Source organism: Heliconius melpomene, chromosome 2 (assembly GCF_056956725.1).
Source record: "Heliconius melpomene rosina isolate 202511_hmr_F chromosome 2, ASM5695672v1, whole genome shotgun sequence".
NCBI classification, from domain to species: Eukaryota; Metazoa; Arthropoda; class Insecta; order Lepidoptera; family Nymphalidae; genus Heliconius; species Heliconius melpomene.
Window position 1 is genome coordinate 8,385,945 of NC_140390.1, and position 25,788 is coordinate 8,411,732.

General features: G+C 32.9%; 4 protein-coding genes across 12 annotated transcripts in view; 2 read left to right on the forward strand and 2 right to left on the reverse strand.

The window, feature by feature from the left end:
- Positions 1-15,529, forward strand: part of PIG-S (phosphatidylinositol glycan anchor biosynthesis class S) — a 42,035-nt gene extending 26,506 nt beyond the window's left edge. For both annotated transcript variants that reach the window (XM_085202814.1, XM_085202806.1), the window contains exons 2-11: positions 7,512-7,602; positions 9,234-9,373; positions 9,710-9,922; positions 11,399-11,593; positions 12,044-12,144; positions 12,583-12,742; positions 13,136-13,308; positions 14,444-14,585; positions 14,717-14,921; positions 15,381-15,529. In XM_085202814.1, the coding sequence (XP_085058940.1) occupies positions 7,512-7,602; positions 9,234-9,373; positions 9,710-9,922; positions 11,399-11,593; positions 12,044-12,144; positions 12,583-12,742; positions 13,136-13,308; positions 14,444-14,585; positions 14,717-14,921; positions 15,381-15,495 (1,535 nt within the window). In that variant the 3' untranslated portion in view covers positions 15,496-15,529. The remainder of the gene's footprint in view (positions 1-7,511; positions 7,603-9,233; positions 9,374-9,709; positions 9,923-11,398; positions 11,594-12,043; positions 12,145-12,582; positions 12,743-13,135; positions 13,309-14,443; positions 14,586-14,716; positions 14,922-15,380) is intronic.
- On the reverse strand, positions 2,754-5,935 carry LOC146540735 (myrosinase 1-like). The gene is made up of 6 exons (XM_085204668.1): positions 5,916-5,935; positions 5,253-5,389; positions 4,188-4,852; positions 3,678-3,986; positions 3,150-3,388; positions 2,754-2,932 (listed from the first exon to the last, which is right to left on the reverse strand). The coding sequence occupies exons 1-6, from the start codon at positions 5,933-5,935 to the stop codon at positions 2,770-2,772; spliced, it is 1,533 nt and encodes a 510-aa protein (XP_085060794.1). The 3' UTR covers positions 2,754-2,769.
- A 614-nt stretch (positions 15,530-16,143) lies between the features above and the next one.
- LOC146540736 (uncharacterized) lies at positions 16,144-19,712 on the reverse strand. The gene is made up of 2 exons (XM_085202833.1): positions 19,224-19,712; positions 16,144-18,786 (listed from the first exon to the last, which is right to left on the reverse strand). The coding sequence occupies exons 1-2, from the start codon at positions 19,630-19,632 to the stop codon at positions 18,152-18,154; spliced, it is 1,044 nt and encodes a 347-aa protein (XP_085058959.1). The 5' UTR covers positions 19,633-19,712; the 3' UTR covers positions 16,144-18,151.
- Positions 19,713-20,172: 460 nt separating this feature from the next.
- Positions 20,173-25,788, forward strand: part of LOC146540737 (uncharacterized) — a 42,896-nt gene continuing 37,280 nt past the window's right edge. For 3 of the 8 annotated variants that reach the window (XM_085202882.1, XM_085202919.1, XM_085202909.1), the window contains exon 1: positions 20,173-20,756. In XM_085202882.1, coding sequence (XP_085059008.1) covers positions 20,719-20,756 — 38 coding nt within the window. In that variant the 5' untranslated portion in view covers positions 20,173-20,718. Of the gene's footprint in view, positions 20,757-20,902; positions 21,191-25,788 lie in introns of those variants that run through there. The other 5 variants (XM_085202852.1, XM_085202861.1, XM_085202872.1 and 2 more) reach the window with 4 other exon arrangements.

Consider the following 25,788-nt stretch of genomic DNA (forward strand, 5'->3'; position numbering starts at 1 on the left):
AAGGTACTTCCGTTTCCTACTTCGCCGAATTGCATTACGCGTTGACTGGAGTAACTCAACGCCGCGACTTTTTGATTTTCTGCTTTTATTTACTATATTATAATAAAATAAATAAATCAAATTAAATCCGCTTCACGCTGTATCCCGCACACAGCAGGGTAAGCAGAGGGAACCTAGTGTTAAGACACTCCGTTCCCCATTCCGTACTCTAATAAATATAATAAATAACCAATCTATCTATCTATCTATCTTTATCATTCAATAGTCACCCCATATAATAATTTAACGCACGAGAGCCGTCAGTGTAAATTGTTCTCAATTACTCTTCGCTCTGGTGAATTAACACCTGACCCTGATATCTAACACTATCTGGTATCTGGGATACGGTGACAGTACCGTACCTATTGATTATATGACCTGATGGTGACGTCTTGTTCAAGAGTCTGAAATAAGATGGTGAAATTTTTTATATGATTAATTATATAAATATCAGCTTAAAGCTGTATCCCGCTGAGGGAACCTAGCGGGAATCTAGTGGAACCCACACCGTTCGCCATTTTCCGACGCAATGCGTGTTGAGTGGCGGATTTCTACGTAGGGATTTTGCCTTCGTGCTATAGCGAAGTATTAAAGATGTTAATAATTAATTCGTTTCTCCCAGTGGGAACCAAACCCACAACGTCGGGTTACAGTCACACTCTTGGACTTCTGCGCCACTACGGCAAATATTACTCTAATATATGGACCGTTTATTTTGAGAGTGGTGTAAGTCCATTTTCTTTTGTTTCGAGAAAATTAAAGGTTCGTATGTCGATGATTATGAAATTTCATTTACCGACCGATTTTAAGTTGTTCAAAACATGGGTTATTTTTGAGAAATTAGACACGGACTAGTTATATATAAAAAAATTACATTAAATTAAGCATGAATTACGTGATAGCTCATTTTTCTCAAAAATGGACTTACACCACTTTCAAAATAAACGGTCCATATAATTGTCCTATATCTATATATATAAAATCGAAAGGTCACTCACTCATCACGAAATCTCAGAAACTACATGTGCTAGGAATCTGAAATTTTGCATAGACGTCACTAGGACGTAGTCATGGAGAAAGAAATTAATAATACCATAGTTCACGCGGGTGAAACCGCGAGCGGGCCGCTAGTAATGTTATAATTATAAAAGGTGAAAATAATTCATTCTGCCATGCGGGAGTTGAACCCACAAACGCCGCATTTACAGTCAGTTCTTGGGCTGATAGAGAATTACAATGTTGAGAATTAAAACGGAATAAATTAATAATTTTCATTTGTTAAAAACAATATATACAGTTTCTTTGATTTTAACTAAAAGGAAAATATTATAAACAAAGGGTTTATGTATATTAAGTTAGTAATTAAATTAAACTAAAGTAGCGAACCTTTCTGACGTTAGTCATGAACTGACACACTGTCCTAGTATACATATGCAATTGTTTAGATACTGCATTCCATTGGGTAGTTTTCTTTCATACTAAGATGTTAGTATTCTTTAATTTTTATCCTTATAAATTAAGGGAAATCTACATATGTGATTTATGCATATAAAAATGATTTCCAGATATAGGTAGCTTTCGTCCAAACATCTCATCTTGATGCTCATCCGATTTTGCAAAATAAACAGCTTATTTATTCCCGTAGAGCTGGGTCTAGATTTAAGACAATTCATTCCATATTTGCTGCCTATTTTTCCAGACAGTGTTATTGATAGGCGATATTGAATGCCAAGCTTTGTCTTATTAACAGAATGAGAAAATGAAAGTAATTCATTGCCCAGTGTGAGAATCGAACCTACAACCGTTGCGTTTACGGTCAGTGTAATGATTTCTATATAACTCTATAACGCCCTCTCATAAAACTTAACCATACAAAACAGATATTATAAAATGAGTACTCATCTTCTATAAGAATGGGGCACGGAGTGTCTTAACACTCGGCTTTCCCTCTGCCTATCCCCTAAATACAGGATGAAGCGTGAAAAAATCTTCACAAGTACTTTACCAATATGTAAGAAAATTGATACTTGTAATGACGCAAAACGTCTCGAGGAATAGCGTACTTTCAATGGTAACATGAGCTGTTTATATTTCCACTCGTTCGAATTGACAATGAACCAGTGTTTATTAAACAACGTTTGTAATATCAACCTTTTGTGCGTGGTACGTTTATTAGGGTTTTGTCATTTTTTTTTACGTTCACGCACTATCCCGCAATAGCGGGGTGGGCAGAGTTCCATTCCCTACTGCGGAATTCTAGAGGCATTTCGTGTTGAGTGAGGGAACTCGAGCGCGAGCTTGGCCTCGTTATCACTTATCAGAGCGAAGAATTTCATTTTCTCACATAGGAATCGAACCCACAACCTGTCGTGTTTACAGTGCCCCTGTCCTAATTAAAAATAAGAATTTAAATTATTTAACATCTTCCTGTTTAACTCTCCTCTGCTCGTCTTTACGTTTTTTGTCAAAATATAAGCTTTTTTAACAACTATTGACAGTTTACTGACCGATACTACGTATCAGAGATAACAATTTGCGTGACAAAATTTAATTATTTCAGTTCATAATTAATTCTTTCATTTGTTTACTTACTATATCAGTCGATTATATTTTTTTAGCGTCACGCTTAATCCCGCCCACAGGAGGGAAGTTACGGGGAACCTAATGTTACAACACTTCTGTGTAAGGATTCAATCGGTATAATTAAAAAAGTATTTAAGCAGTAAAACTTTAATGGTCGTTATCAATACTGATGGGTTTCGTCATATCTGGCTCGTAATGCATATCGAGCTCACGAGAGCGCAAAATCTCCTTGTAGATGTACGCAGATTTGCGCGCGGTGCGTGTGCGTGCTAAAGAACTGTAATCCACTTCATAGAGACCGAATCTTTCTCTGGAATAAAAATAATAGTATTTATTTTCAAGGCCAGTAACGCGGCGTTGAGTTCCGCCAATCAAGTCGCAATACTTCCGGAATTCAGTGGAAAATGGGAATCGTTGGGAACACTAGGTTCCCTCTGCCTATAGAGTAAGGTCTATGCAGGATGCAGCGTGAATCTGATTACTCAGTAAATGTAAAAATTTAATTACTATATTTTAAAATAACTTACTGATATCCTTTCAGCCATTCAAAGTTATCCAATAAACTCCAAGCAGTATAAGCTCTAACATCACAGCCATCTTCCATAGCATCTAACATAGCAGATAAGTAACCTCTATAATATTTGACTCGATTATCGTCGTTCAGCCCTCTCTGCGTCGCAAAACCATTTTCCGTTATAAATACCGGAGGATTTTCATAGTCATTTTTTATTTGCATTAACAGCTTGTGGAAACCCCAGGGTATATACTGAAATATAAATACATATATTAAAATAAATTGAAGCCGAGTTGGCGCAGGGGTTTGACTGAAACGGGAAAAACGAATTATTATTTTTATTTCTAAGCCCGGCGTTAAGTTCCGCCATTCAACATGCAATGTCCCGAAAAATTCTGCGAAAAGTGGGAAACCAGAGTGTTCTAACATTACGTTCCCTCTGCCTACCCTGCTATATGCGGACTACAGTTTGAAGCTGATTTCTTTGTTGATTAAAATAAATAAGAAACGACAAAAGATAATATTTTTTTTATATTATTACCAATGAATAGTCTGATTCAGTGAGTTTCCAATCATCCTGATAATAATTGGACACTTCCAGATCGTCCTTAAATGATGGGATTTCATACATATTCTCAACGGAATCATTTCTGTACACATATACCGTGTAATAATGGTTTAGTCCAAAAAAATCGGAGCTACCACGAACTAGTTCGATTTCCTCTGGCGTGAACTCAGGCAGTCTTGATCTAGGAAAACCTTGGGTGGCACTCTTGATGGCGATTTTCTCTTTCATCACAGGTGGGAAGTCACCTGACTTTGAAAAAATGGGATGGGAGTACATTGCCCACTGGAAATCAAAACATTTATATTCTCTTTATTTAGCAGTTAAATAAATTATAGTCAAGGAAATATTAGGAACAATGTATATTAAGAAAAAACTATTGTAATAAAAGTTAAAAACTACATACTCGTATGTACATATATTCGAAAAATATTTTTATATTTGAAATATCGTAAAAGTTATCGTAAATATTTGAAAATTACTTACATAAAATTGGTTAGCGTCAAAAGCTGCTTCTGCATGCTCTTCGGTTTCAGAATCATGCCATTGTGCACTAAGAGAAATAAATATAGATCCGTTCTGTTTCGGTCTAAATTCTTCATTATAAATGTGATAGGCTTTAGCGTGAGCTACTAGCAAATTTTTGCCACACATATAATCAGCTATTCCATTTATGTTAAGAGCTGGTGCCAAATCCATAGAACCATATCCACCGTTGCAGATTTGATGAGGCTCATTTATGGTTATCCAATATTTCACTCTATCCCCAAAAAGCTCAAAAGCTACACGTGCATAATCCGAGTACCAGTTGACAATTTCTGAGTTAGTCCATCCTCCCATTTCTTGTAATTTCTGAGGCAAATCCCAGTGGTAAATTGTCAAGATAGGCTGAATATTATATTTGAGCATTTCATCAATTAAATTATTGTAGTACGCTACGCCAGCTTCGTTAATTTTATCTGGAAAGCTAGTGGGAAGTATTCTGGTCCAAGACAAGGAAAATCTATAGAAATCCAACCCCAATTCCCTCATCATCTCTACGTCTCTCTTGTATAAATAGTAAGAATTGTCAGCAATATCTCCATTGGAGGAGTCCGCTACCAAAGTCGGATTAGTATGTGTCAAATGATCCCAAATATTTTCTGTCTTGCCTTTTAAAAAAATGCATATGATTTACAAAAAAAAAATTCTATAATTATTTATTCTATGCTGGTTGCTGCTAAATATGCACAGTTCCTAAACTGGAGTATAGTTAAGATTGAATTTAAATTGCTTAAAAGATTCACACCTTATCAAGATACGAATTATTTTAATAAAACTAATTTACCTGTTAATTAGTAAAGCAGCTTCAGTTGTGAATTTGACTCCCACTCGAGGATATGAAATATTTAATATTTTCATTTTGTTCGCTCTGATTTCAAAATAAGGCGCGGCGTTGAGTGCCACCAGTGTTTGGTGGAAAATGGGAAAACGCAGTGTCTTAACGTTAGATTCCCTCTGGATCCCCTGCTGGATCGGGGATACAGCGTGAAGCTAAAAAAACAAATTTACCATCAGCATCCCATGCTCCTTCGACCTGATACGATGCCGTAGCTGTCCCAAATATGAAGTCTGCAGGAAATTTCCTTACGTTGTGGCGCGAGACAGAGACGCATTGTGATGCGGAGAAGCAAATGCTTGATAATATACTGTAGGACAAACATTACAATCTTTTTCAATGTTCACGAACCATATACCATTTACTTCCCATAATATAATCCTAGGAGACCAGTTGTGGTAAGGCACAAGCGTAAGAATGTAAACGCTACAGGCAATTCCTCATCAACGGAAAGTGGGGAATAGAGTGTCTTATAATACATTTCTCCTTCCTATGCCTACCCTGCTATATGCGGTATAATATAAAAATATAGACTATTATATAATTTTTATCGTAACGTATCGTAGCTATCATAAAGAAAAGTATTTGTTGGGTACACAAACAGACAGTAATGTCAAGGCACTCCGTTCTCCGAAGAATCTTTAATTCATCTTTAATTTGTCGTTAGTGATTTTACAATTAAAATATATGTAGAAATTACATTTTCACTATACTTTCTACATATATTGCTACAGGAATATGTTATAAATAAAACATGGGATATGGAATTAAAAAAAAATAAAGTAATGAATCAAATTTAAAATAATAAAATTGTTAATAGAAAACATGAAACTTACATAAATCGTGATGTCCACATTATGATGTTTGTAGATATTTAACGGACAAACAGCATTCTTATAGAAACATTCGTATCTGTTTTTGATATTGTAATCTTTTAGCTCTTCTTATGTTCATTTTATCTTTAAACTTATCTTATTATGATTAAATGAATCACTATTATATCAATAGATCACAATTTCGCTAGGGCGTTGATAGCCAGGAGGAGAGTTTACATATGATGACTCATTGACCACTTGACTCCATACAGTACTCCTTATGTGGAACTATAGTATTAGTCTCTACTAAAACCCACCAGAAACCTTCTCCACTTATATGAGACCACGCAGGACTGCTTGCGCCTGCCACGATAAGGGGCGAAAGGTTCCCCGCATTCTACCGTCGCCTTCAGGGTGTCCTGGAGAAGCAGCTCAACTGTTCCCAAATAGAAAGTTGTCTTTATAAGACAAAGCGCGGTCCCGCCGTAAACGCGCAATGTCTTAAAAATCGGACAGAGGGGAATAGAGTCAACACGTAAACAACAGCGTGAAGCTATAACCCGCTCTTATCATTATAAACCAAGACAGCCAGAGAGAACTTAGTGTCCGTTTAGTGCCACGCGTCCAATTTCCACTCTTCGTTTAAATTTGGGACATTACGTGTTTGGTGGCAAAACTTAACGCCGCGCATTATCTTACCATACAGTAAAATAGAAATAATTCATTAAACCCGATTAAAAATCGAATGGATCAACCGTTGTGTTTGCGTGGGTGCAGTATTACATGAGAGGAGGTCGTGAAGAGGTCCATCACTCTAGAGTCCTAGCCACCGATGGCCTGGACCCTTGTCTAGAGTATTTTTTTTTAAATAAAACTTTAAATTATATTGAAAAATGCTAAATTTTCCTCTTCGAGAATAAAAGTGGGGGAACATGATCATACCAACTATTTTGCAAACAAGATATTTGTTTCACATGAATGATATAAAAATTGCACATTATTTATAATAACTTATACGGACATTTGAGGTTGGTTCAAATAAGTACTAAATAAGCGCTAAATGAACCAAATATTCCGTATAAGTATGTAAAATAGTGTTCTTTTTATTTAATATTATTTCCGGAATAGTACCTATCCATATATTAAAATTAATTATTTTCAGGAACTGTAAATATAATTAAAATATTTAATTGAGGCCAGTCGTGGCGTACAGACACAAGCGTGCAACGGTTGCCAATCGCGGCAGGTTATGGGTTTGAATCCCGCTTGAGAAAATGAGATTTTTCATGTTTTTAATTTCCTCGCTCTATAATGTAACGAGACCAACCGCGGCCTTGAGTTCCGCTACTCAACACGCTATGCCTGATTAGGCAGAGATTAGGAAGTGTCTTAATGGGAACGGAGTGTATTAATACTGGGTTCTTATCCTACCACGTGCACTACCACGTGCACCTTGCGGGATACAGCATAAAGCTAAAAAAATTAATCTAGTTTGAACCTAGCGTTTTACTCCAATTGTTGAGACATTGTGCATTGAGTGGCGTAACTCAACGCTGCGCTTTATCAACGAGCCAAAAGATTGTATAAAAATTATATCTATCAATTGTATTGTTTCAGAGTCTAACCGTATGTGGGCGAGTGCTTCGTTCGTGGGCGTTCTTTTCATAATAGGCGTACCGCTCTGGTGGAAGACAACGGAAGTATACAGGTGCTTTATTTTTTTCTTTTTAGTCCCAAAAATTGTTAATTAATAATTGCTATATTAGGGTAGCACTCTAGGCGCAGGGGCACAAAGTGTGACTGTAAAAGCGACTGGTTGTAGGTTCGATTCCCACTCGAAGAAATGAAATAATTATTTAAATTTACATTTATGTTTCTTCGCTTTGGTACCGAGGCAAGCGCGGCGTTGAATTCCGCCACTTACACGCAATGCCTTTAGAATTTGGCGGAAAGTGGGGAACGGAGTGTCTTAACATTAGGTTCCCTCTGCCTTTTTATTTTTATTTTGTTTATTTTTAATTATAACAGTATATAAATACCATAAGCCATAAGGCTATAAATTAAAATTAAATCAAATCAGCTTCACGCTGTATCCCGCACACAGCCATAAGGCTAGGTTAAGTATATTTTAATGTTACTAATTAATTGTTTATCAACTAATATTCGGCCGTATATGAGGAAAAACTAGAACTAATATTGAGGATAAAACTAAAATACGGAAAACTATGCAAATTCTATGGTATTTCATAAAATTATCACTTCATTATTATACCATGAAACATTGATTACTCTGCTACATGCGGGTAAGAACATATTTTTTTTAGATTAGCCTCTATCTCTCTCTCTATTTCTCAGCTTCACGTTATATGGTCATGTAGCAAGATAAGCAGAGTGTAAAGACATTCTGCTCCCCATTTTCCGCCTAATTCTGGAGGTGATTGCGTGTTGACCTGTTGACTGGCAGAACTCAACGCCGCGTTTTGTAGACCAGGCATATTACATACATTATGTAATTTTGCCTCTACTTAAATACTAGATTGAGATTTTGTTAGATTTAGATTTATTTTTTACTAGATAAGATTAGATACTTAATTACTAGAGAATTTTTATTTAGTAGCCCATAGCCCCAATATTTTACTGACCATTTAAATATAATAGCCGTTATTAACTTTTTTTTTTTATTAATAGCTTCACGCTTTCTCCTGCGAAGCATTTCTGCATGCAGGAGTGTGAGGTATATTAAAACACTCAGTTCTCCACTTTAAACAAGAATTGGAGATATAACATTTTTATTGTTAAGACAGGCGGTACTTAACACCGCGCATTGCTTATCGGAGTGGAGAAATGAAAATATTGAAATATACTCATTCCCCCGAGTGCCAGTGAGAGAGAGAGAGAGAGAGAGAGAGAGAGTGTGTGTGTGAAAGTGAGAGAGTCTTGGCTCACTATGTGGCTTAATTGAACGCCTCGATTTGTTTTATCAAAATCGGGAAAATTTAAATAATCAAAAAATATGCAATTATTACCTCACTACGGTATTATAACTATTTTTTAACATTTTTGTTTGCCGGGGGACGAAAATAAAGGAATGTTACCTATATGTTTGAAGTCTCTGGTTATGGGTGTATGTGTATTTCTATTTGTGGCATCGTAGCTCTCGAACGGGTGAACCGATTTTGATTTAGTTTTTTTCTGTTTGAAAGACAACTTAATTGAGAGTATTCTTGGCCAAGATTCAATAAAATAATTCAGACAATCGAAATATTAAGCTCTCTTCTAGTAGTTGGTTAATTTTTTAGAGTTACGGGGGTTTTTAATTATCAATAATTCATTTTGCAGAGTATCGTTGCCGTACGCCAAAATCAACGATTTCAACACGGAGAGCCATTTCATAACAACGGAACTGACGATCCTAGCTAACGACGATAAGACCGCTGCCGACGTAGCCAGAGAAATTGAAATAGCGTTTAAAGAATCTGGTAAGTAACAATTTTTGTTTTTTTTTTTAACATCACACTATCCTATATATACGCCAGGGTAGGCAGAGGGAACCTGGAAACAGAGTGTTAACACATTACATTATTATAGATAACATACACGCGTACAGCTAAATAATTCACTAGTGTCCCAAAATTAATATTATATTATTTGAAATACGAATTCAGTTTTTTTTATATGCAAATAAACTTAAAGTTGCTTAATAAAATTATAATATTATATATTTCAACTAAATACTAAGTATGTTTACTTTCAATACTTGTAATGTTATTATTTTTTTATTTTCTTTAACTTAACATCTTTTTTACTTATTTCAGATGTAATAAAACTGAAAATCAATCACAAAATATTGTCAGCCGATCTCCAACAGTCTTTAAACTCACTGGCAGAGGAGCAAGAGGTTCTGGAGGAATTAGATTCAAAGATCAATATTAAGAAGCCCAATACTTTTTATGTCGTTCAGAGGAAACCCTTGTTCCAAGATGTGTGGGTTGGCAGTGAGAGGGTTGCCTTCTTTAGAGATGTTAAAGGTAAGTTAATAATAAGGCAACAATAGTAATTATTGGAAATTTGGAATAATCCATTAATATAAATCGATTAAATACATATTTTCATTAAAAATCAAATCAAAAATTATATCACCTTCACGCTGTATCCCACACAGTAGGGTAGGCACAGGGAACCTAATGTTATTTTATTTCTAAGTAATTTATGATTATTATATAATTAAGATCACGGGTATCTCCAAAAGATCTTGAAAAATGTCTTATCAACCCTTAACAGGCAAATTGTGGATTAAAATTGTGTATGAAAATAAAATTTAAGATCAAATTTTGAGCGACAGGAAAAACAAGAAATTTTCTTTCGACGTTTATAAGGACCTACCCCTACCCGTACCCTATATGGTACAAAGATGATGATAAACTAATATTGTTAATTTAAGATTATAAAACATTTAGATGCCATCGTGGTCCGGTGACACAAGGGTGTGACTGTAAACGAGACGGTCGTGAGTTCGATTCCCACTCGGTGGAATGAAATATTTAATATTTTGATTTTTGCGTTCTGGTAACGAGGCAAAAATTAGCAATACTTCCGCGAAAAATGGGTAACGCAGTGTCTGAAAACAATTTTCTTGGTTCCCTCTACCTACCCTGCTATAAGCGGGTATTCAGCGTGAAAGTAAAAAAAAACATATCTTTTAATTCACTAAAAACACATGAAATATGTATTTGCATAATATATGCGTAGTTATCATAGTTATCAAATTCGAATACACTAGTATCGCAACAATAAAAATGTAATCTTTTTCAAAACTGAACTCACTCGTAAAAAATTTTGACCCAAAATATTTATATTTACATTTAAAGAGTGACATTGATCAATATTATTTATGTAATATTTAAACTGATAGCCAATTTTTAGACATTCAGGTCTTAACCGGTCAGAACTAAACAGAACTGTTTTACCAGAGAGCTGATAAAAGTGACAAGAATATGGCATAACCCTAAAATGTCGATTTGTTTGAAAAAAAATCTAAATTATTGGTATTATCTTACTCCAAGAAATTGCCAAGTTATGTGTTGCAATTTTGTTCTTAGCTTGACGCTATATACCGCACATAGCGGCAGAGGGAACCTGGAAATTAAGTGTTAAGACACTCCGATCCCCACTTTCCCCCGAACTCTGGAGACATTATGGCGGAACTCAACGCCGTTTTGCCTCGTTGCCAGAGTATGTTTCCTTACTCCACGTGAGATTGCGAACCCACAATCGTCTAGAATAAAACAGAATGTCCTCACAAAAAGTCATCTACTTATCCGGTGCTATATACTGTTCTTTAGCTTTACGCTGTATCTTGCATATAGCAGATTAAGCAGAGGTCAAGCCCATTTCTATTTTAAAGCTTCCTATGGAACCTAGTGTTAAGACACTCCGTTTCCCACTTTCCGCCCAATTTAAACAATATATACTTATTTAATATTTTTGCAAATTCCAATTTCCAGCATTACCCACGCTGATCGAAGCCCTCAGAAACTGGATATATGAACCCTCAGTGCTCAACGGATCTCGCTTTGAGTTACCGGATTTAGCACGACAGGTTCGATTCCCGCCTGGAGAGTACCACGTGGTGTTGTCTGTGGTACATCCGACCCCTCATCTGTTGAAAGTGGACTTCGACGCTAAGGAGGCGGTTGAAGGTTAGTTTTTATTAAAATCTTATGTATTTGGTTATACATGTCTCATGTCTTAGGTCATTTGTTTTTTTGTGTAGGGTATTATTTTTAACATAAATTGAAAAAGGAAAAATCTAAATATTTGGAATATCATAAGAATTTCATTTCTATACGAATATTTCTAGTTTTAAGTCTAATTTAAGTAACAGACAACAACATTTTTTTAGGCTAATAATTTTTAAAAAGTTTTCAAAAGGTATATTTATAAATGGAACAGACACGTGGTCAGGCTATTCCATTTTTTGTAAATTTCCACGGATATAACTTAAAAAATCTAAAAAGAAAATTATTACTAGAATCAAGCTATTTATTTTAAAAAAATGCTGCAAAATACAATTTAATTGCTATAGTACCTACAAATCATTCGATACATTTCTTTTCTTAATTTTTTAATTTCAATGTTTAATTCCACAGATTATATCGGGTCGTTTGTAGACGAGCTCTCCGAGTTACACAACTTCACGCTGAAGTCGGAGTGGCTCTACCAACTGGACTTCGACTTTGAAGTTATACATGTAAGTGTAATATATTTAGAAAACGTATAAAAAAACAAGCCAGTTTCGGTCCCTACTCGAAGAAATAAAATATTTAGTTCGGTGTGGTGGCGAGACAAAGTGTGGTGTTGAGTTTCTCCAATCAACCAACAAAAAGCTTCCAGAATTAGGCGCAAAATGGGGAACGGAGTATCTTAACACTAGGTACCCTCTGCCTACACTACTGTGTCTGGGATATAGCGCAAGCTGATTTATTTAAATTAAAATTTTGAAAGAACCGGGACTCGAACCCGCACCTCTTGGAAACAAAAGCACTAAAAAAATATATTAAATGAACTACAACTGTATTTGACTGTCATACCTATCACTTATAACAACATTATTCTTACTTACATAAATGTAATGCACAAAAAAACAAAACTTTCATGAAATATAATAAAACAATTTTTGTAACCCCAGGTGTCAGGCCCAAATCCTTACAAATCAGTCTTCGAATCTCGCCTGCCGCTGCTGCTGACGCGGCTGGAGGCACGAACGGCGCACGTGGGCGACCGCGCCGCTGTGCACGCAGCGCTCTATGCTGTGCCCTGCCATGTAGCGCCCCTCCTCGTGCAACACGGTGAGTGGGAGTGGTTGAATCCAGTCCTGCAAAAGTTGTGGATTGGAATTAATGGGAGCATTCATTCAATTAGCAAAAAATCATAACTATATTATTTTTGCTTTTATCCTATAATGTAATTGCAATGATGAATGATAATAAACAAATATGATAATATTAGTTCTTACAAGGATAACCTAATATCAAAATACTCCTCCGAATTCTGGAGGCATTGTGTGTTGAGTGGTAGAACTCAACGCCACGTTTTATCTCGTTACCAGAACGAGGAATTGAAATTATGAAATATTTAATTCCCCTAATGAGAATCGAACCCACAATCGTTGCGTTTGCAGTCCCTCTCTTGTGACCCTGCGGCACGACAGCCTGTTATAATAATGATATTCACTTTCATAGATAACAAAAAAATATCTCCAGTCCAAGCATTTATTTCCCCAAAATGGGGGGCAGTCATATTGGGGAACCCCACGAGGGAGGAATGCGAACAGAAAATATATAAACCTGACGTAAATCTTATAATGGGCACATTTGTGGCACAGCTGAGGAAGTTACTTGGTATTACTGATAAGGTAAGCTTTGTGATTTGCTTTTTCTGGATTTTTTTAAAAGTTTTAATAAAAATTGGCACACTGTCTGATTGTTAACGAAACGGATGTCAGTTCGATTCCCATTTGGAGGCATAACTTGTTTTTATTTTCTAGCACTGGTAACAGACAAAACGTTGCGTTGACTTTCGCCTCTCAATAAGAAACGAAATGTCTCGAAAACTGATTGCCTTACTAAAATTTTAAGCATAATTATTTAATAATATCTTTAATTTTCTCGTATTATTATACATTTTGAATGAAACTCTTTACCCGGAATAAGAACGGGTAGACCCGTGACCTCGGACTACTGGAAAGTGTTCAAAATGTCAGATTTCCTAAAATGTAGAACACTATATTATTAGGTTAGAGTTTAATTTAACACAGGATAATATAATTCGAAATTCAATATTTTTTTTTGTGTAAGGTGGCGTATTAAAAATAATATACTTTTATCTATATATATAAAATCGAAAGGTCACTCACTCATCACGAAATCTCAGAAACTACTTGTGCTAGGAATCTCAAATTTTGCATAGGAGTTACTTATAGGACGTAGGTGCTCGCTAAGACGGGAATTTGCAATATTCGATTTCTAAGGGTTGTTTTTGGGGTCGAAAGTTTGTATGAAACTTCGTTACTACAAATGCTAGGAGTCTCAAATTTTGCATAGACGTCACTAGGACGTAGCCATACAGACAGAATAATAATAACATAGTTCACGCGGGTGTAACCGCAAGCGGGCCGCTAGTTACATTATATAGAAAGCATAAATTTTTAGGGTACGAGCTCAAGTTCTACATTAATTTTAAAAAATATCATCATTAACTTTTAATTTTTCATTGTACTTTAATTTAATTAATTTAACAAACAACGAAATTTATTCAGAGGTATTAGATTGTGTGAAACTCATAGGGTCGAGCCCCGTACCGTGAAATTTTTTATCTTATTTTTTTAAGATACTCCATTCCGCATTTTCACCCGATTTTTAGAGACATTCCGCGTTGAGTAGCAAAATACAACGCAATTGCACTCGTACTTAATAATGCATCAGTAAATAAATTAAGTATAATTATTTTCCGGTCGTAAAGATTAAATTTATTTTATTTTCTTTCTTCAGGAACCCATACAAAAAGCGCATTTAGAAGCTCTCCGTTCAGTGTCTCCGCGCGCCTGGGAAGTCGATTCTCTCCTCCGCATCAGGACGTTGGAGCAAGTGACCTCAGCTGAGCGGAGTCTTAAGTCACTGTCGAAGTTACTTGGTAATTTTTTTTTTCTTTATATAAAGTGTGAGATGTTACCGATATAGGTAAAAAAAGATACCCCCGATAGATAGATAAAATTAATAGTAAATTTATATTCATTTTAATCTTATATTATATATACATTTCAGGAGAAATATCAAACATAGTAATCAACGATGAAGTCGGCGCGTCCATCAACCAAGCTGTCACCAGTATAGAGAAAGCCACTAAACTGATGGAAAACGGAGACTTGCTCTCCGCTCAGAGACGCTCCAAGGAAGCTTTCTTAGCAGCGGAGAGCGCTTTTATGGAACCAAGTTTACTAGCTTTGTTGTATTTTCCTGATGATCAGAAGTAAGTCTTTTTTATTTTTCTCTATTTCGTGGCGCAGCCGTTGCGGGTTGTGGGTTCCATTCCCTCTGGATAGAGTGAAGTTATAATATTTTCATTAACCAAATGAAAATATCACCGCGCAGTGTTGAGTTCCGCCACACAACCTTGAGAACACGCAATACCTTGAGAATTCGGCGGAAAATGGAGAACGGAAGTGTCTTAAGGGGATTGGAATGTCTCAACACTTCCCAGATTCTCTCTGCCTATCTCCAGTACTGAATGTAGTGTGCCACTTGTTTCGCTATTTTTATAAATGTGGTAATCAGTTCAAATTAACTGAAAAACGATTATTTAGCTGAATGGAAATACAATGCATCTGCCGTCCATTTTTTCCTTCCTGTTTCCTTCAAATTTGTATCGAACCCACAACCATCGCAAATAAAGCTTATAACACTTATTAACTAATATTTTCTATTCCAGATATGCAATCTACATTCCACTATTCTTACCCATAATGTTCCCAGTAGTGTTGTCTATGAAGAACCTCTACAAGTGGTTCCGCGGAAAACCAGTTCATAAGGAAAAGACTGAATAAATATTGCTTGTAATAAATTATATTAGTGTTTGAATGTTGTTTTTTTTTTATTTGAAAACCTTTTTTTAGATCTTAATTTCCTTATTTTGCGATACATTGTATCAACTTAATTTTTCACATATTTTAGGTAGTTGATCTCAAGACGGGTAGTCTGTGCCCACCCCTTAAATTTTAATAAGATAGTTTACAAGAACACATCTGTACAAATATCAATCTTTAGATACGCCCATGATTATAAGACACATTTAAACAAATACAAAATCACGAGTATTGGCTACTATGTGAATGTTCAGTTCAGGTAATTCTATAATTAAATTAGGATTACAATGAAAAGCGAGGAAACAGACATATTTCTCTGATACATCTTTAACCTATATTATTAATAAATATTAAAAACAAAACGAACAAATGAAATATTTACTATTGTCACTTCCACACTGGTGACAAGGCAAACCGCGGCGTTAAGTTCCACCATTCAATACGCAATGCCTCAAGAATTCGTCGGAATGTGGTGGATAACGAACGGAAGTGTCTTATTGAGAATGAAGTGTCTGAACACTTCCCAGGTTTCTCTGCCTACCCTGCTATGTGCGCTATATAGCGTGAAACTAAATAAACGTTTTAGGTAAAAAACAAAACAACTCGTACATGCTTCACATTACTATATTCATATTGAGGTACTTTGTCACGATACATTAATACAATGTTGTTATTCTATTATAATACTATATTATGTTTTTAATCTTATATTAAAAAGCTTGCCAAATTAACAACACCATGTATAGAAAATACAGAAAGATGATATTTCATGTTTTGAATCAATTCCCAGTCAATTCCTTTGAAATATTGAATTTGTATTGTGATATAATTTATAACTACGACCCTATGACGAAGCAGAAAAAAATAATCAAAAATATAATCAAAAAATAATCAAATAATTAAAATATCGTCTTAATATATAATGTAAGTTAACATGGTGCTTAAAAGCGTTATATAAATAAAATTTAAATACTTGTTATAATATATACATGTTCATTTGTTTGCTTCATTTAGTATGTATGTATGATGGAATGATATGTTACCATACATCAGTCTCACAAAGAAGTCTCTCAAAGAATATAAAAACAAAAAATGTAATAATTAATTATTAAATATTGATCAATAAAAGAGTGTTTAATTATTTTCCATTATTACAATTTAATTTATAAAGTTTCATAAGAAAACAAAATGAAATTGCAATTTATATCATAACATTATACAGTATCTCCCTAAGAATTGGCATGATGACAGCTGTAAAAAAAAATTATGTATTTAATTAATTAACTATTTTAATAGATTAAAAAAACATGCATTAATTTCATTGTTAACTCATTTACAACAGAAAATATCCTGCAAAATACGGCACGCCGCCATATATGTTATACGCCAATCACAACAGTGTACGTCACAGATTGGTAATATTTTTAAAGTAATCTTATTTTTTTTAAAGAAATAAGATCGACAGTGTAATTATAATATATTTCTTAACATTTTAGAACAGTTTATTAAAATCTGTCATCATGCCTACCTTAATAATATTAATTAAAATACATATTATAGACAAAGTCAGGTCACAAAGCTTACACTAACTATAACATACGGTGCGGTATATGTTTCATTTAGATTTTTTTAAGCTAACCATTGTAAATATAAATTCTGATTATATTTATGAAATAAAACTACTTTTATATACATTTTTAATAATTTATATGAATTTATGTTGGATTGTTATTAGAAGTTTCATTCATAATATTTATATTATATTTTAGAAAAATGTTTTTTCTTCTCGACTAATGCAATGTATGAAGGAAGGCTGATCTTAAAAACAATATATTACCATATAAATCTGTATAAAAGTAGTTTTATTTTTTATCTGTTTATGCTTTAGTAGTTCGTTGTATATTTTTATAATTAAGGTGTCGATCCCAGGAAAAACTATCATATTTTACTAATCATGTATAATAATGATAAAATTATGTATAACTCTAAAAAAAGTAACTATCATTACAATACCATCATCATCATCAATCATTATAAAAATATTGCCAATAAAAGTGATTGTTAAGTTATACAAAAGTTTAAACATGCCAGTTCACCCAAGATCAACATTATGGAGCTAGCTATGTGCTATAAATTGTAATTACAAATAACTACCAAGAGAGTGCAGTTTGGAAATTTTATTAATATATATATAGAGACCATTTTGGGGCCATCCATTAATTATGTCACATTAATTACACAATTTTGGCCCCTCCCCCATCACTGTCACAGGATATACCTATCCATCATCAAATCTCCAGTCCCTATTAACAATGTTGGATGTTAGAATTGGCCACTTTAAAGGAGACCCCTCAAAGTTTAAAATGTTAATATTTTTATATACTATACTTGTTCTGTAGATTTTCATATTCGACAATGTTAATAGGGACCGGCGAAATATTTTGCTATTTTACACTTTATTTATTAAATTAAAACAGAAATTTCAAAATGATCTTTGTATATTATATATTGAATTAAAATGTAATGAAAATTAAGTTTTTATACAATGTTACATCTCATCAACCCTATTTTGTGACATAGTTTATGAATGACCCTTATATATAAAAGGATTCTAACATTAGGATTCAACCCAATCAGTTTCAGTGATCATGGCCACATTTTCCCCTTTCCCGGGCAAGTAAGTCAGTTCCCATAGAGAATTACTAAGAACTAGTGTTTCTCCTTCTGTCAAGTGAACATTCAACACATAACATATGTCTTCACATGGTGCTCTAGGTTTTAATTGTATATAAGTTTTACCTTTCAACTGAGACATTATTATTAAACCTATATCTAATTCTAAATTCTTGAATCTATGTGTATCATAGTTTTTAGATAGAATTAACCAATTGAAATGTGATGGAGGGATATGTGGAGAGAGGAAATAAGGCCTGGGTGCCAAAATTCTAAATGATTTTACAGCTCTGATGTCACAGTTTTGAAAATGTACAAACCAACTGGGTATATCAGTGTTGGTAATTCGAGATACTATTTCCTCTAAATCCATAGGTTGTTTTCCTATTCTTATATTAGTTAATATCCTGCATGGCACAGAGTCGCGTAGTCTATCATCGTTACTTATTAGGGTAGTGAGGTTCAATTCTGATACAGACCAATCATAATAAGCATCTGTCACGATTACTGGTGCCCCACGTAAAAGATGATGGTTGAAAACTTCTTTGTAATTGGTATCTGATATACGGGTGATATCCTCTGTAAACAATAAATATTAAAATTATATAAATTACTTGAGGCCATTATGGCGCAGTGGAACAGCATCTGGCTATAATGGGGTGGTTATAGATTCAATCCTCACTCAGGAGAATGTATATTTAAATAATAGAGTTCCACTCGACATGTTATCTTGAAAATTAAGCAGAAAAATTGGTAGTAAGTATATCACATTCCCTCTTATGCTAAGCAGCATGAAGCTGTTTTTTTATTAAGATTTTTCTAATTAAATTTTAATAAAGTAATTTTGTAAATATATTTAATACTTTTTTGTTAGATTAAATTGACTACTTATGTGATATACAATATAAAAAATATTTGATAGTGTCTATTTGTGTAAGGAAAAATCTGTAAACAAAAGCAATACGTATGGCTTATTGTCATTAAATTAATGAGCGCAATAATATATATGTACTTACTGACAGCTTCACATGTAATACAATCAGCTAGGGAAACTACATCATTATCCAAATTTTGCGGTTGTGATCTATCAATTAGACATTTATTGTAATATAAGGGCGTCCAGTCCCACATAGGTAGCAATTTAATCAACGTTATTCTAGCAATAGCCGTTGCGTGCCACTGAAATGTATCCATTTGGCTAACAGTGTAGCCGATTGCTAATATCATAACTAGCAGCAAAAAAGCCCTGGTCCACCTTTTAATAGACGCCTTTCGTACAGCGTTAGTCAAAGGGCGACATATAATATCCATTTCCTCATCACTCATTCCAGCCTCTTTGCAATATTCATAGAAAGATCGCACTTCTGAGTTTATTAAATCGAATTTCTCACGCTGAGACATATTTGGCGCGGATTTAACACTCATTTTCGCTGTGACCTATAAATTTACGTGGAGCGGACGATCAATATTAATGTCGTAGCCACGACGGCTTATCAATACATATACAAAATTCGCGCGCGCGCGTGAAAGCGTATTCCATAGACAATACAAGCTTTTCATTTTTGCTTTATTAACTGTAAGCAATTTAAAATATTGTTATATACAAATAAAACAAAATTTGTATTTAAAAAAAAATTGATTAATTTGCAGATACTTTTTGGAACGAAATAAAATTTTCCATATTAAGTAAAAATAAGTTTATAAGTCTAAGCTAGTACTGAACCCATCAAAAAATAATGTCATGTTTTCTTTAATATACATAATTATGTAACAAGCAGTTACTGAATTTAATTAACAGGATATTTTTAAATCATTCTACAGATAAAACTATATTAAAAGTGAAGAAATATTAGACAAATATAAAAAAAAATATCTTCTTATTATAATTGATAATGATAAAAATATGTACCAGAGACAAATATAGTATAAAAACTTCATAATGTGTATAATTTCGTTGCTTGCAACATTTAAGTCTCTCGCCATATTGAAATATCCCGAGTGGAAGTTGGTCAATCATTGATCTTAATTATTATAGTTTCGTGAAAACACGTGATAAACATTACAAAAGTGCTTAAAATATTTATTTTATTTATACTACAAATTTTCACTGTGAAAGTTGATTAATATAAGATAAAATTAATTTTTTGCAATACTTTTGATGAATACGTCACAGCGCCATGTTGTATTCCTGCGCTGATTGCAGGCACGAGAAATCTGCCAACCCGTTTATTTTTTGGGATTAAAGCCCAAGAATAAATCGATCTGCAATTTTGTACTCAAATATATTTTAATTTATATTTGTTAGCAAATGTCAAACAACTTTAGTGAATTCGATGCATCCCTGTTGTCGCATTTCGAGTGCTAACTCTTAATTTCAACTGCAGTTTTGTGCATCCGCGAAAGTTGATAGGACTGTGTTGTAAAAGAAAGAAGTGATAATTAGCCAAAATTCCGGTCCCTACGCGCAGACGAGAAGGTGCCTACCCGCCAGGGCAGTCGGGTGACGGAGATATGAACAACAAACGAAAAAATCGCCAAGGGCCGCCAAGGTAATGCCAGTTTATGTTCACCAACTTTCAGCGTTCATTTGACATGTCTTTGTTATTTAGGCCATTGTCCCTCGTCTAGCGTTATTTAGAGGGTATTATTATATTGTCAATTTTTTAGTAGCGTGGTTACAATAGAGGTGTAAACAAACGTTTAGAATAAGCAAATTCGTGCGGCGTAAGGTACGGTGCGGCGGCCGTGCGCGTTCGCTCTAATCGAGATGTTTGGCCTACTTTTGCAGTGTACTAACGACGATTAATATAGCCGTGTGCGAACAGCTGATCCCCGTGCTTATAATAATACCAGTTAATACTAGCTCATTTTCATTAGTCCTTTACACCCTATCTAGAAACTATATGTTTCAGTGCAAGATATTTAGTGTTTCAACTTTTAGTGTTACAAGTGAGGTTACCTCTGAGATTGCAACAACGTTTAGGTATGGACAATAAAAGATTTTTACTTCTATCACCTTTCAAATATATTAACTAGCGGTATAACCACAAAGTTAATAGTTATTGGCAAATGTCCAGTTTGCTAATTGACCATTTTTTCTCCATTCCCCGAGACAATGATTGAAAAAATATTTACTAAACACATTGTTAATTATAAACAGTTGTCAGAAATTAAGATGTTTATCTTCTTTATATTGATGTGATGAAGAAATCAGATTGTGAACTAAAATAATACAATGTCATTTAAATCTTGATAATTTATATTTATAATCTCTATATATAATAAAAGGATAGTAATACTATAAAGGAATGTCAATAATGTCAATTGATAGCATGACTTAATTTTTAACAAAAATCCTTTTGTAATTTTATTGGTGTACTTATATAATTAGTTGGACTCAAGTTACTGATATGATATTAAATTATAGGCAATTCAGTTTCAACGGGAAATGGTGGTGAATGGTGGTGGTTGTAGGTTCAATCTTTACTCTAGAGAATGAATTATTTTATTCTTTGTTAAGCACCATGCTGGGTGTTGAATTTTATCATTTAAATATTAAATTCCTTCAAATTGGTACTGGTTTGTATTTACACTAGGCTGCTTATTCTAAGCTAAAAAAATAAGTTAAATTACTTATTATGTAATTGAAAGTATATTTTAGATGTAAATATAAACAATTGGATAAAGGATGAAACCTAGATGTACAGTTTATTTTCAAATTAAGTTCTTTTAAAACAAAGAAGCGGTGAGTTCTATCACTCCATCATGCAGTATCTCAATTTCAGGGATCATCAAAATTTAAGCGTAATATCTGTGTTTTCTGTACCCCGCATAAAATCGCTGCTAAATTTTTAAATAAAAAAATGGAAGCATAGATTCTTCGTAGTACCTTCTATTCAGATTTTGAATATATTTAGCTTTTTCATTTGACACTGTTATTTTTTTAAATCAGCTTTTATTTACTTATAAAATAAACAATTCAGATATTCTATTCAATTATTTAATTTACATTTAATATTACATTTTTTTTGAAAAATATAAGCTGTCTTAGTGACATATCATAAGTTACTTATAGCCCTTAATAATCACTATGGTAATAGAATATAGCTTTGATGTAAATCTTAGTTGATTAATAGTTTTAAAAGTCTTGAGCAAAAACACCGAACTTCGGCAGTCTTCTAAAAAATGTGTAGTACTCTTTATAGAAATATATTTTTTTATTGCTAGTTTCATTATTTATTCATCTCCATAGACAGAAAAAATCTAATGTTAAAATATTTCCTATCTCATTTTCCCCTTTTAGTAATCAGAATCAATACAATAATGTTTTTTTATCTTCGCACTTTGCTTGTATTTTGCACATAGCCAGGTAATGAGAACAAAACTGGGGGAACCTTAAGACACATTGTTCCTATTAAGACACTCCTTTTTTCGCCTTTTTTTCTTTTGCACCCAGTCTGGCCTCAAAGATCTCAAAAATTTACATAAATAATAGAGTTTGGTTTGAGTTTTTGTACGATTAAATATTATTGTACACCATGTGATCGAGGTTAATGAACTTATTAATAAATTTAGAATATCATGTTATGGTAGTTGTATCAATATCTCAGATTATCTATTGTTTACCTTTATTTACTTAGTAGTTTTAAAGTTAAATTAAATTTAAAAAAGTATTAATTTCCAAAATAATATGTTTCTTGTTTATTTATAGGTATTAACTATTTTGCTAAATGATTTATTTATTTATAATTTCATAGAATTTTATCTGTAACTTCTAAAAGTAATATTTTAATAATTGAGCTTTTTTAAGTTGTATGATGCAATCTTTCTCCCTATTTCTTCATACAGTCTTAAGGTTTACACTATTTTTTTTAAATAAATAAAATAATGCAGCTTAATGCTTTTAAACACTTATAGCAACAGAACAATCAGAAGGTACATAGTGTTGAGACACTCCATTTCTCAGTTTTCATCTATTTTTCAAATCATTTCAATAAAATCTCTATTGCATTCATTCACTTTTTCACTGAGCCATGACAACCTTGTTAATAAATATTACAGTTATTAATAAATATTATAATATTTCTTTAATTCCATACAATTACTCACTCATAACAAAGAAACTTTTAATCTAATCTATTGTCCAGTTTTGCTATTGTGTAACTAATAATAAACATTTTTATTATTAAATAATTAATAAAAAAAACTTTATGTTGAATATAATAAAAAATTACAATTTGAATATAATATAGTAAAATACTTACTTTTTATAGATATTATATATATAACCTTTTAAGGCTAATGTCATTAGGGTCTAGTGGATTGTGTATTGCATTTATACTATAATTCATTTTAACTGCATGTTATTAAATTATTTTTTATGTTTTGCTGATTTCCTTTATATAAATATGTTTAGATTATTAACATTTTTCTAATTTGTTTTTGATACAGCATGATATTGAGGTCTAGCATGCAATTTTTGTAAAATTACAGAAAATATCTCTCTTTTAAGCGGTGATTACTGAAAATATCATAATAACTAGATAAAACATAGTGCAGAGACAATGTTCTCAAGTTGTTGATGCTATTTGACATATTGCATGATGAGTTGCGTAACTTAACGCCGCCCTTAATGTTCAGAAATTAAAATTTATATTTTAATTTAAATATTTTTATATCTGCAATAAGGAATCGAACAAGCAACCAATGCATATACAGTCAGACACTTCCCAACTGCACCTCAGTGAGCTCATTGAATATTATTTGTTTATATTGAAATGAAGTTAATGTTTTTAATTTGTGTGCTGTATATTATGACCTGATGGTTGTTTATTATTTACATCTTGTTGCATATGTATGTGCCACACACAGAGTATTGTTGTTTTAATTGATTGTCCATTGAAGGAGTTTTTTTTTAATAAAATAGGCTTCGGTGAACGGGAACTTGCATCAAAACTAGTTTAGCTAGTTTTTTACATTAGATTTTTTAAAACACTTATTATATTATTATTTATTTTCAGAATGAATTATAACTATCAATTTTAAAATAATCTCCTTTTCTTTGATAAACACCTACAACCCATGTCTGATCTAAAAAAGTTGTAAGTAACTTATGGTTGAATTCTTTGGTTATAGGTGCTAGATTAATTATTGAACTGTAAATTAAGAAAAAATTACAAAGTCATCCTAATAACAATGTATGTTGGACCCTAGAGTAAGATAATATAAAAAGTAAGAATATTTGGACACTATTTATAAATAGGTTGCCATATTTTATCTACCTTTTTTTAGAAGGGTAAAGAGAAAGGGTATTGATGATGATGATGAAAGAGGGCTTGGTGTTAAAACATTTTGTTCTACATATCACTAATCAATACATGACTGTTATTGCATGTAGCTAGGTAGGTAGAGAGAGAACCAAGTGTTAAGACACTCTGTTTTGTTCATAAAGTACGGGAGTTTTTATATATGTAATAAATGCATACTATCATTAAACATAAATTTTAATTTGAAAGATGATCTCAAGTAACAGTAGATACTGTTATACGCGTAATAACTTCATTATGTCTTATTGTTTTCTTTAAAAAAATAAATTGAATATCTTTATATTATAATTTATATGGTGTTTAAGTGTTATCCAGCCAACTGTTAACTTTGTAACGTTTAACAGATACAATATGTAAATATAATCTGTATAGCGGTCACGGTTTTTTTAAACAGTTTTTTTTAATCTATGGTCAATGACGTAAAATATTTTGCCTCTAAATTAATTACTAATAATATAACTAAGTAGAATACTGGAAATATATTATTTCACACTTTCACTTTCTTTTAAAAGAAAATGTGAAAAGCAATCTTTTTAAAAAGAAGTAATTTTGTTGAATAATTAGTGACTTAATCGTGACAAATTTTTATCTTTATAATATATTTCTACTGCATTTTATTTTCAAAATGCATTAATTCAATAACAACGACGAATGACGTTTAAATTGTATTTACACACGTATCCTACGATTTTCGAACAATAGACCTTTCTTTGCAACGCAGGAAGTAACCGCCATGTCACTTTGTATCCTATTCATATGTAATATTCTAATAAATCTCTATTATAACTAAGCAAATACATACGTATTTTCTGTAAATTCTGTAAAAATATAAATATAATAAAATAAATAAAAGAAAATGTTATTCCTATTTATTTTTTTTGTTAGTTCAATTAGGCAATTACAAGAATTTTGAAAATAAGTTATATTAAAATGTCAGTAGTGTCAAGTCGCACAGGTAACAATACGATCAATCCACTACTTATTACACAATGTCAGAGCTTATTTTGATATGAAAGAAAATTAAGAATTTTTCTTTTAAAGTTTTGACTTTTTACTTGAGGCTGTCGTGGCGTAGCGGCACAAGGGTGTGACTGTAACGCTACGGTTGTGAGTTCGATTACCACTCGAGCAAGTGAAATATTCATTTACGTTTATATTTCCATTTCTGCGCTCTGGTGTCGAGACGAAGCGCTGCGTTAGCTTCCGCCACTCAACACAATGCGTCCAGAAATTGGCGAAAAAATGGGGAACGGAG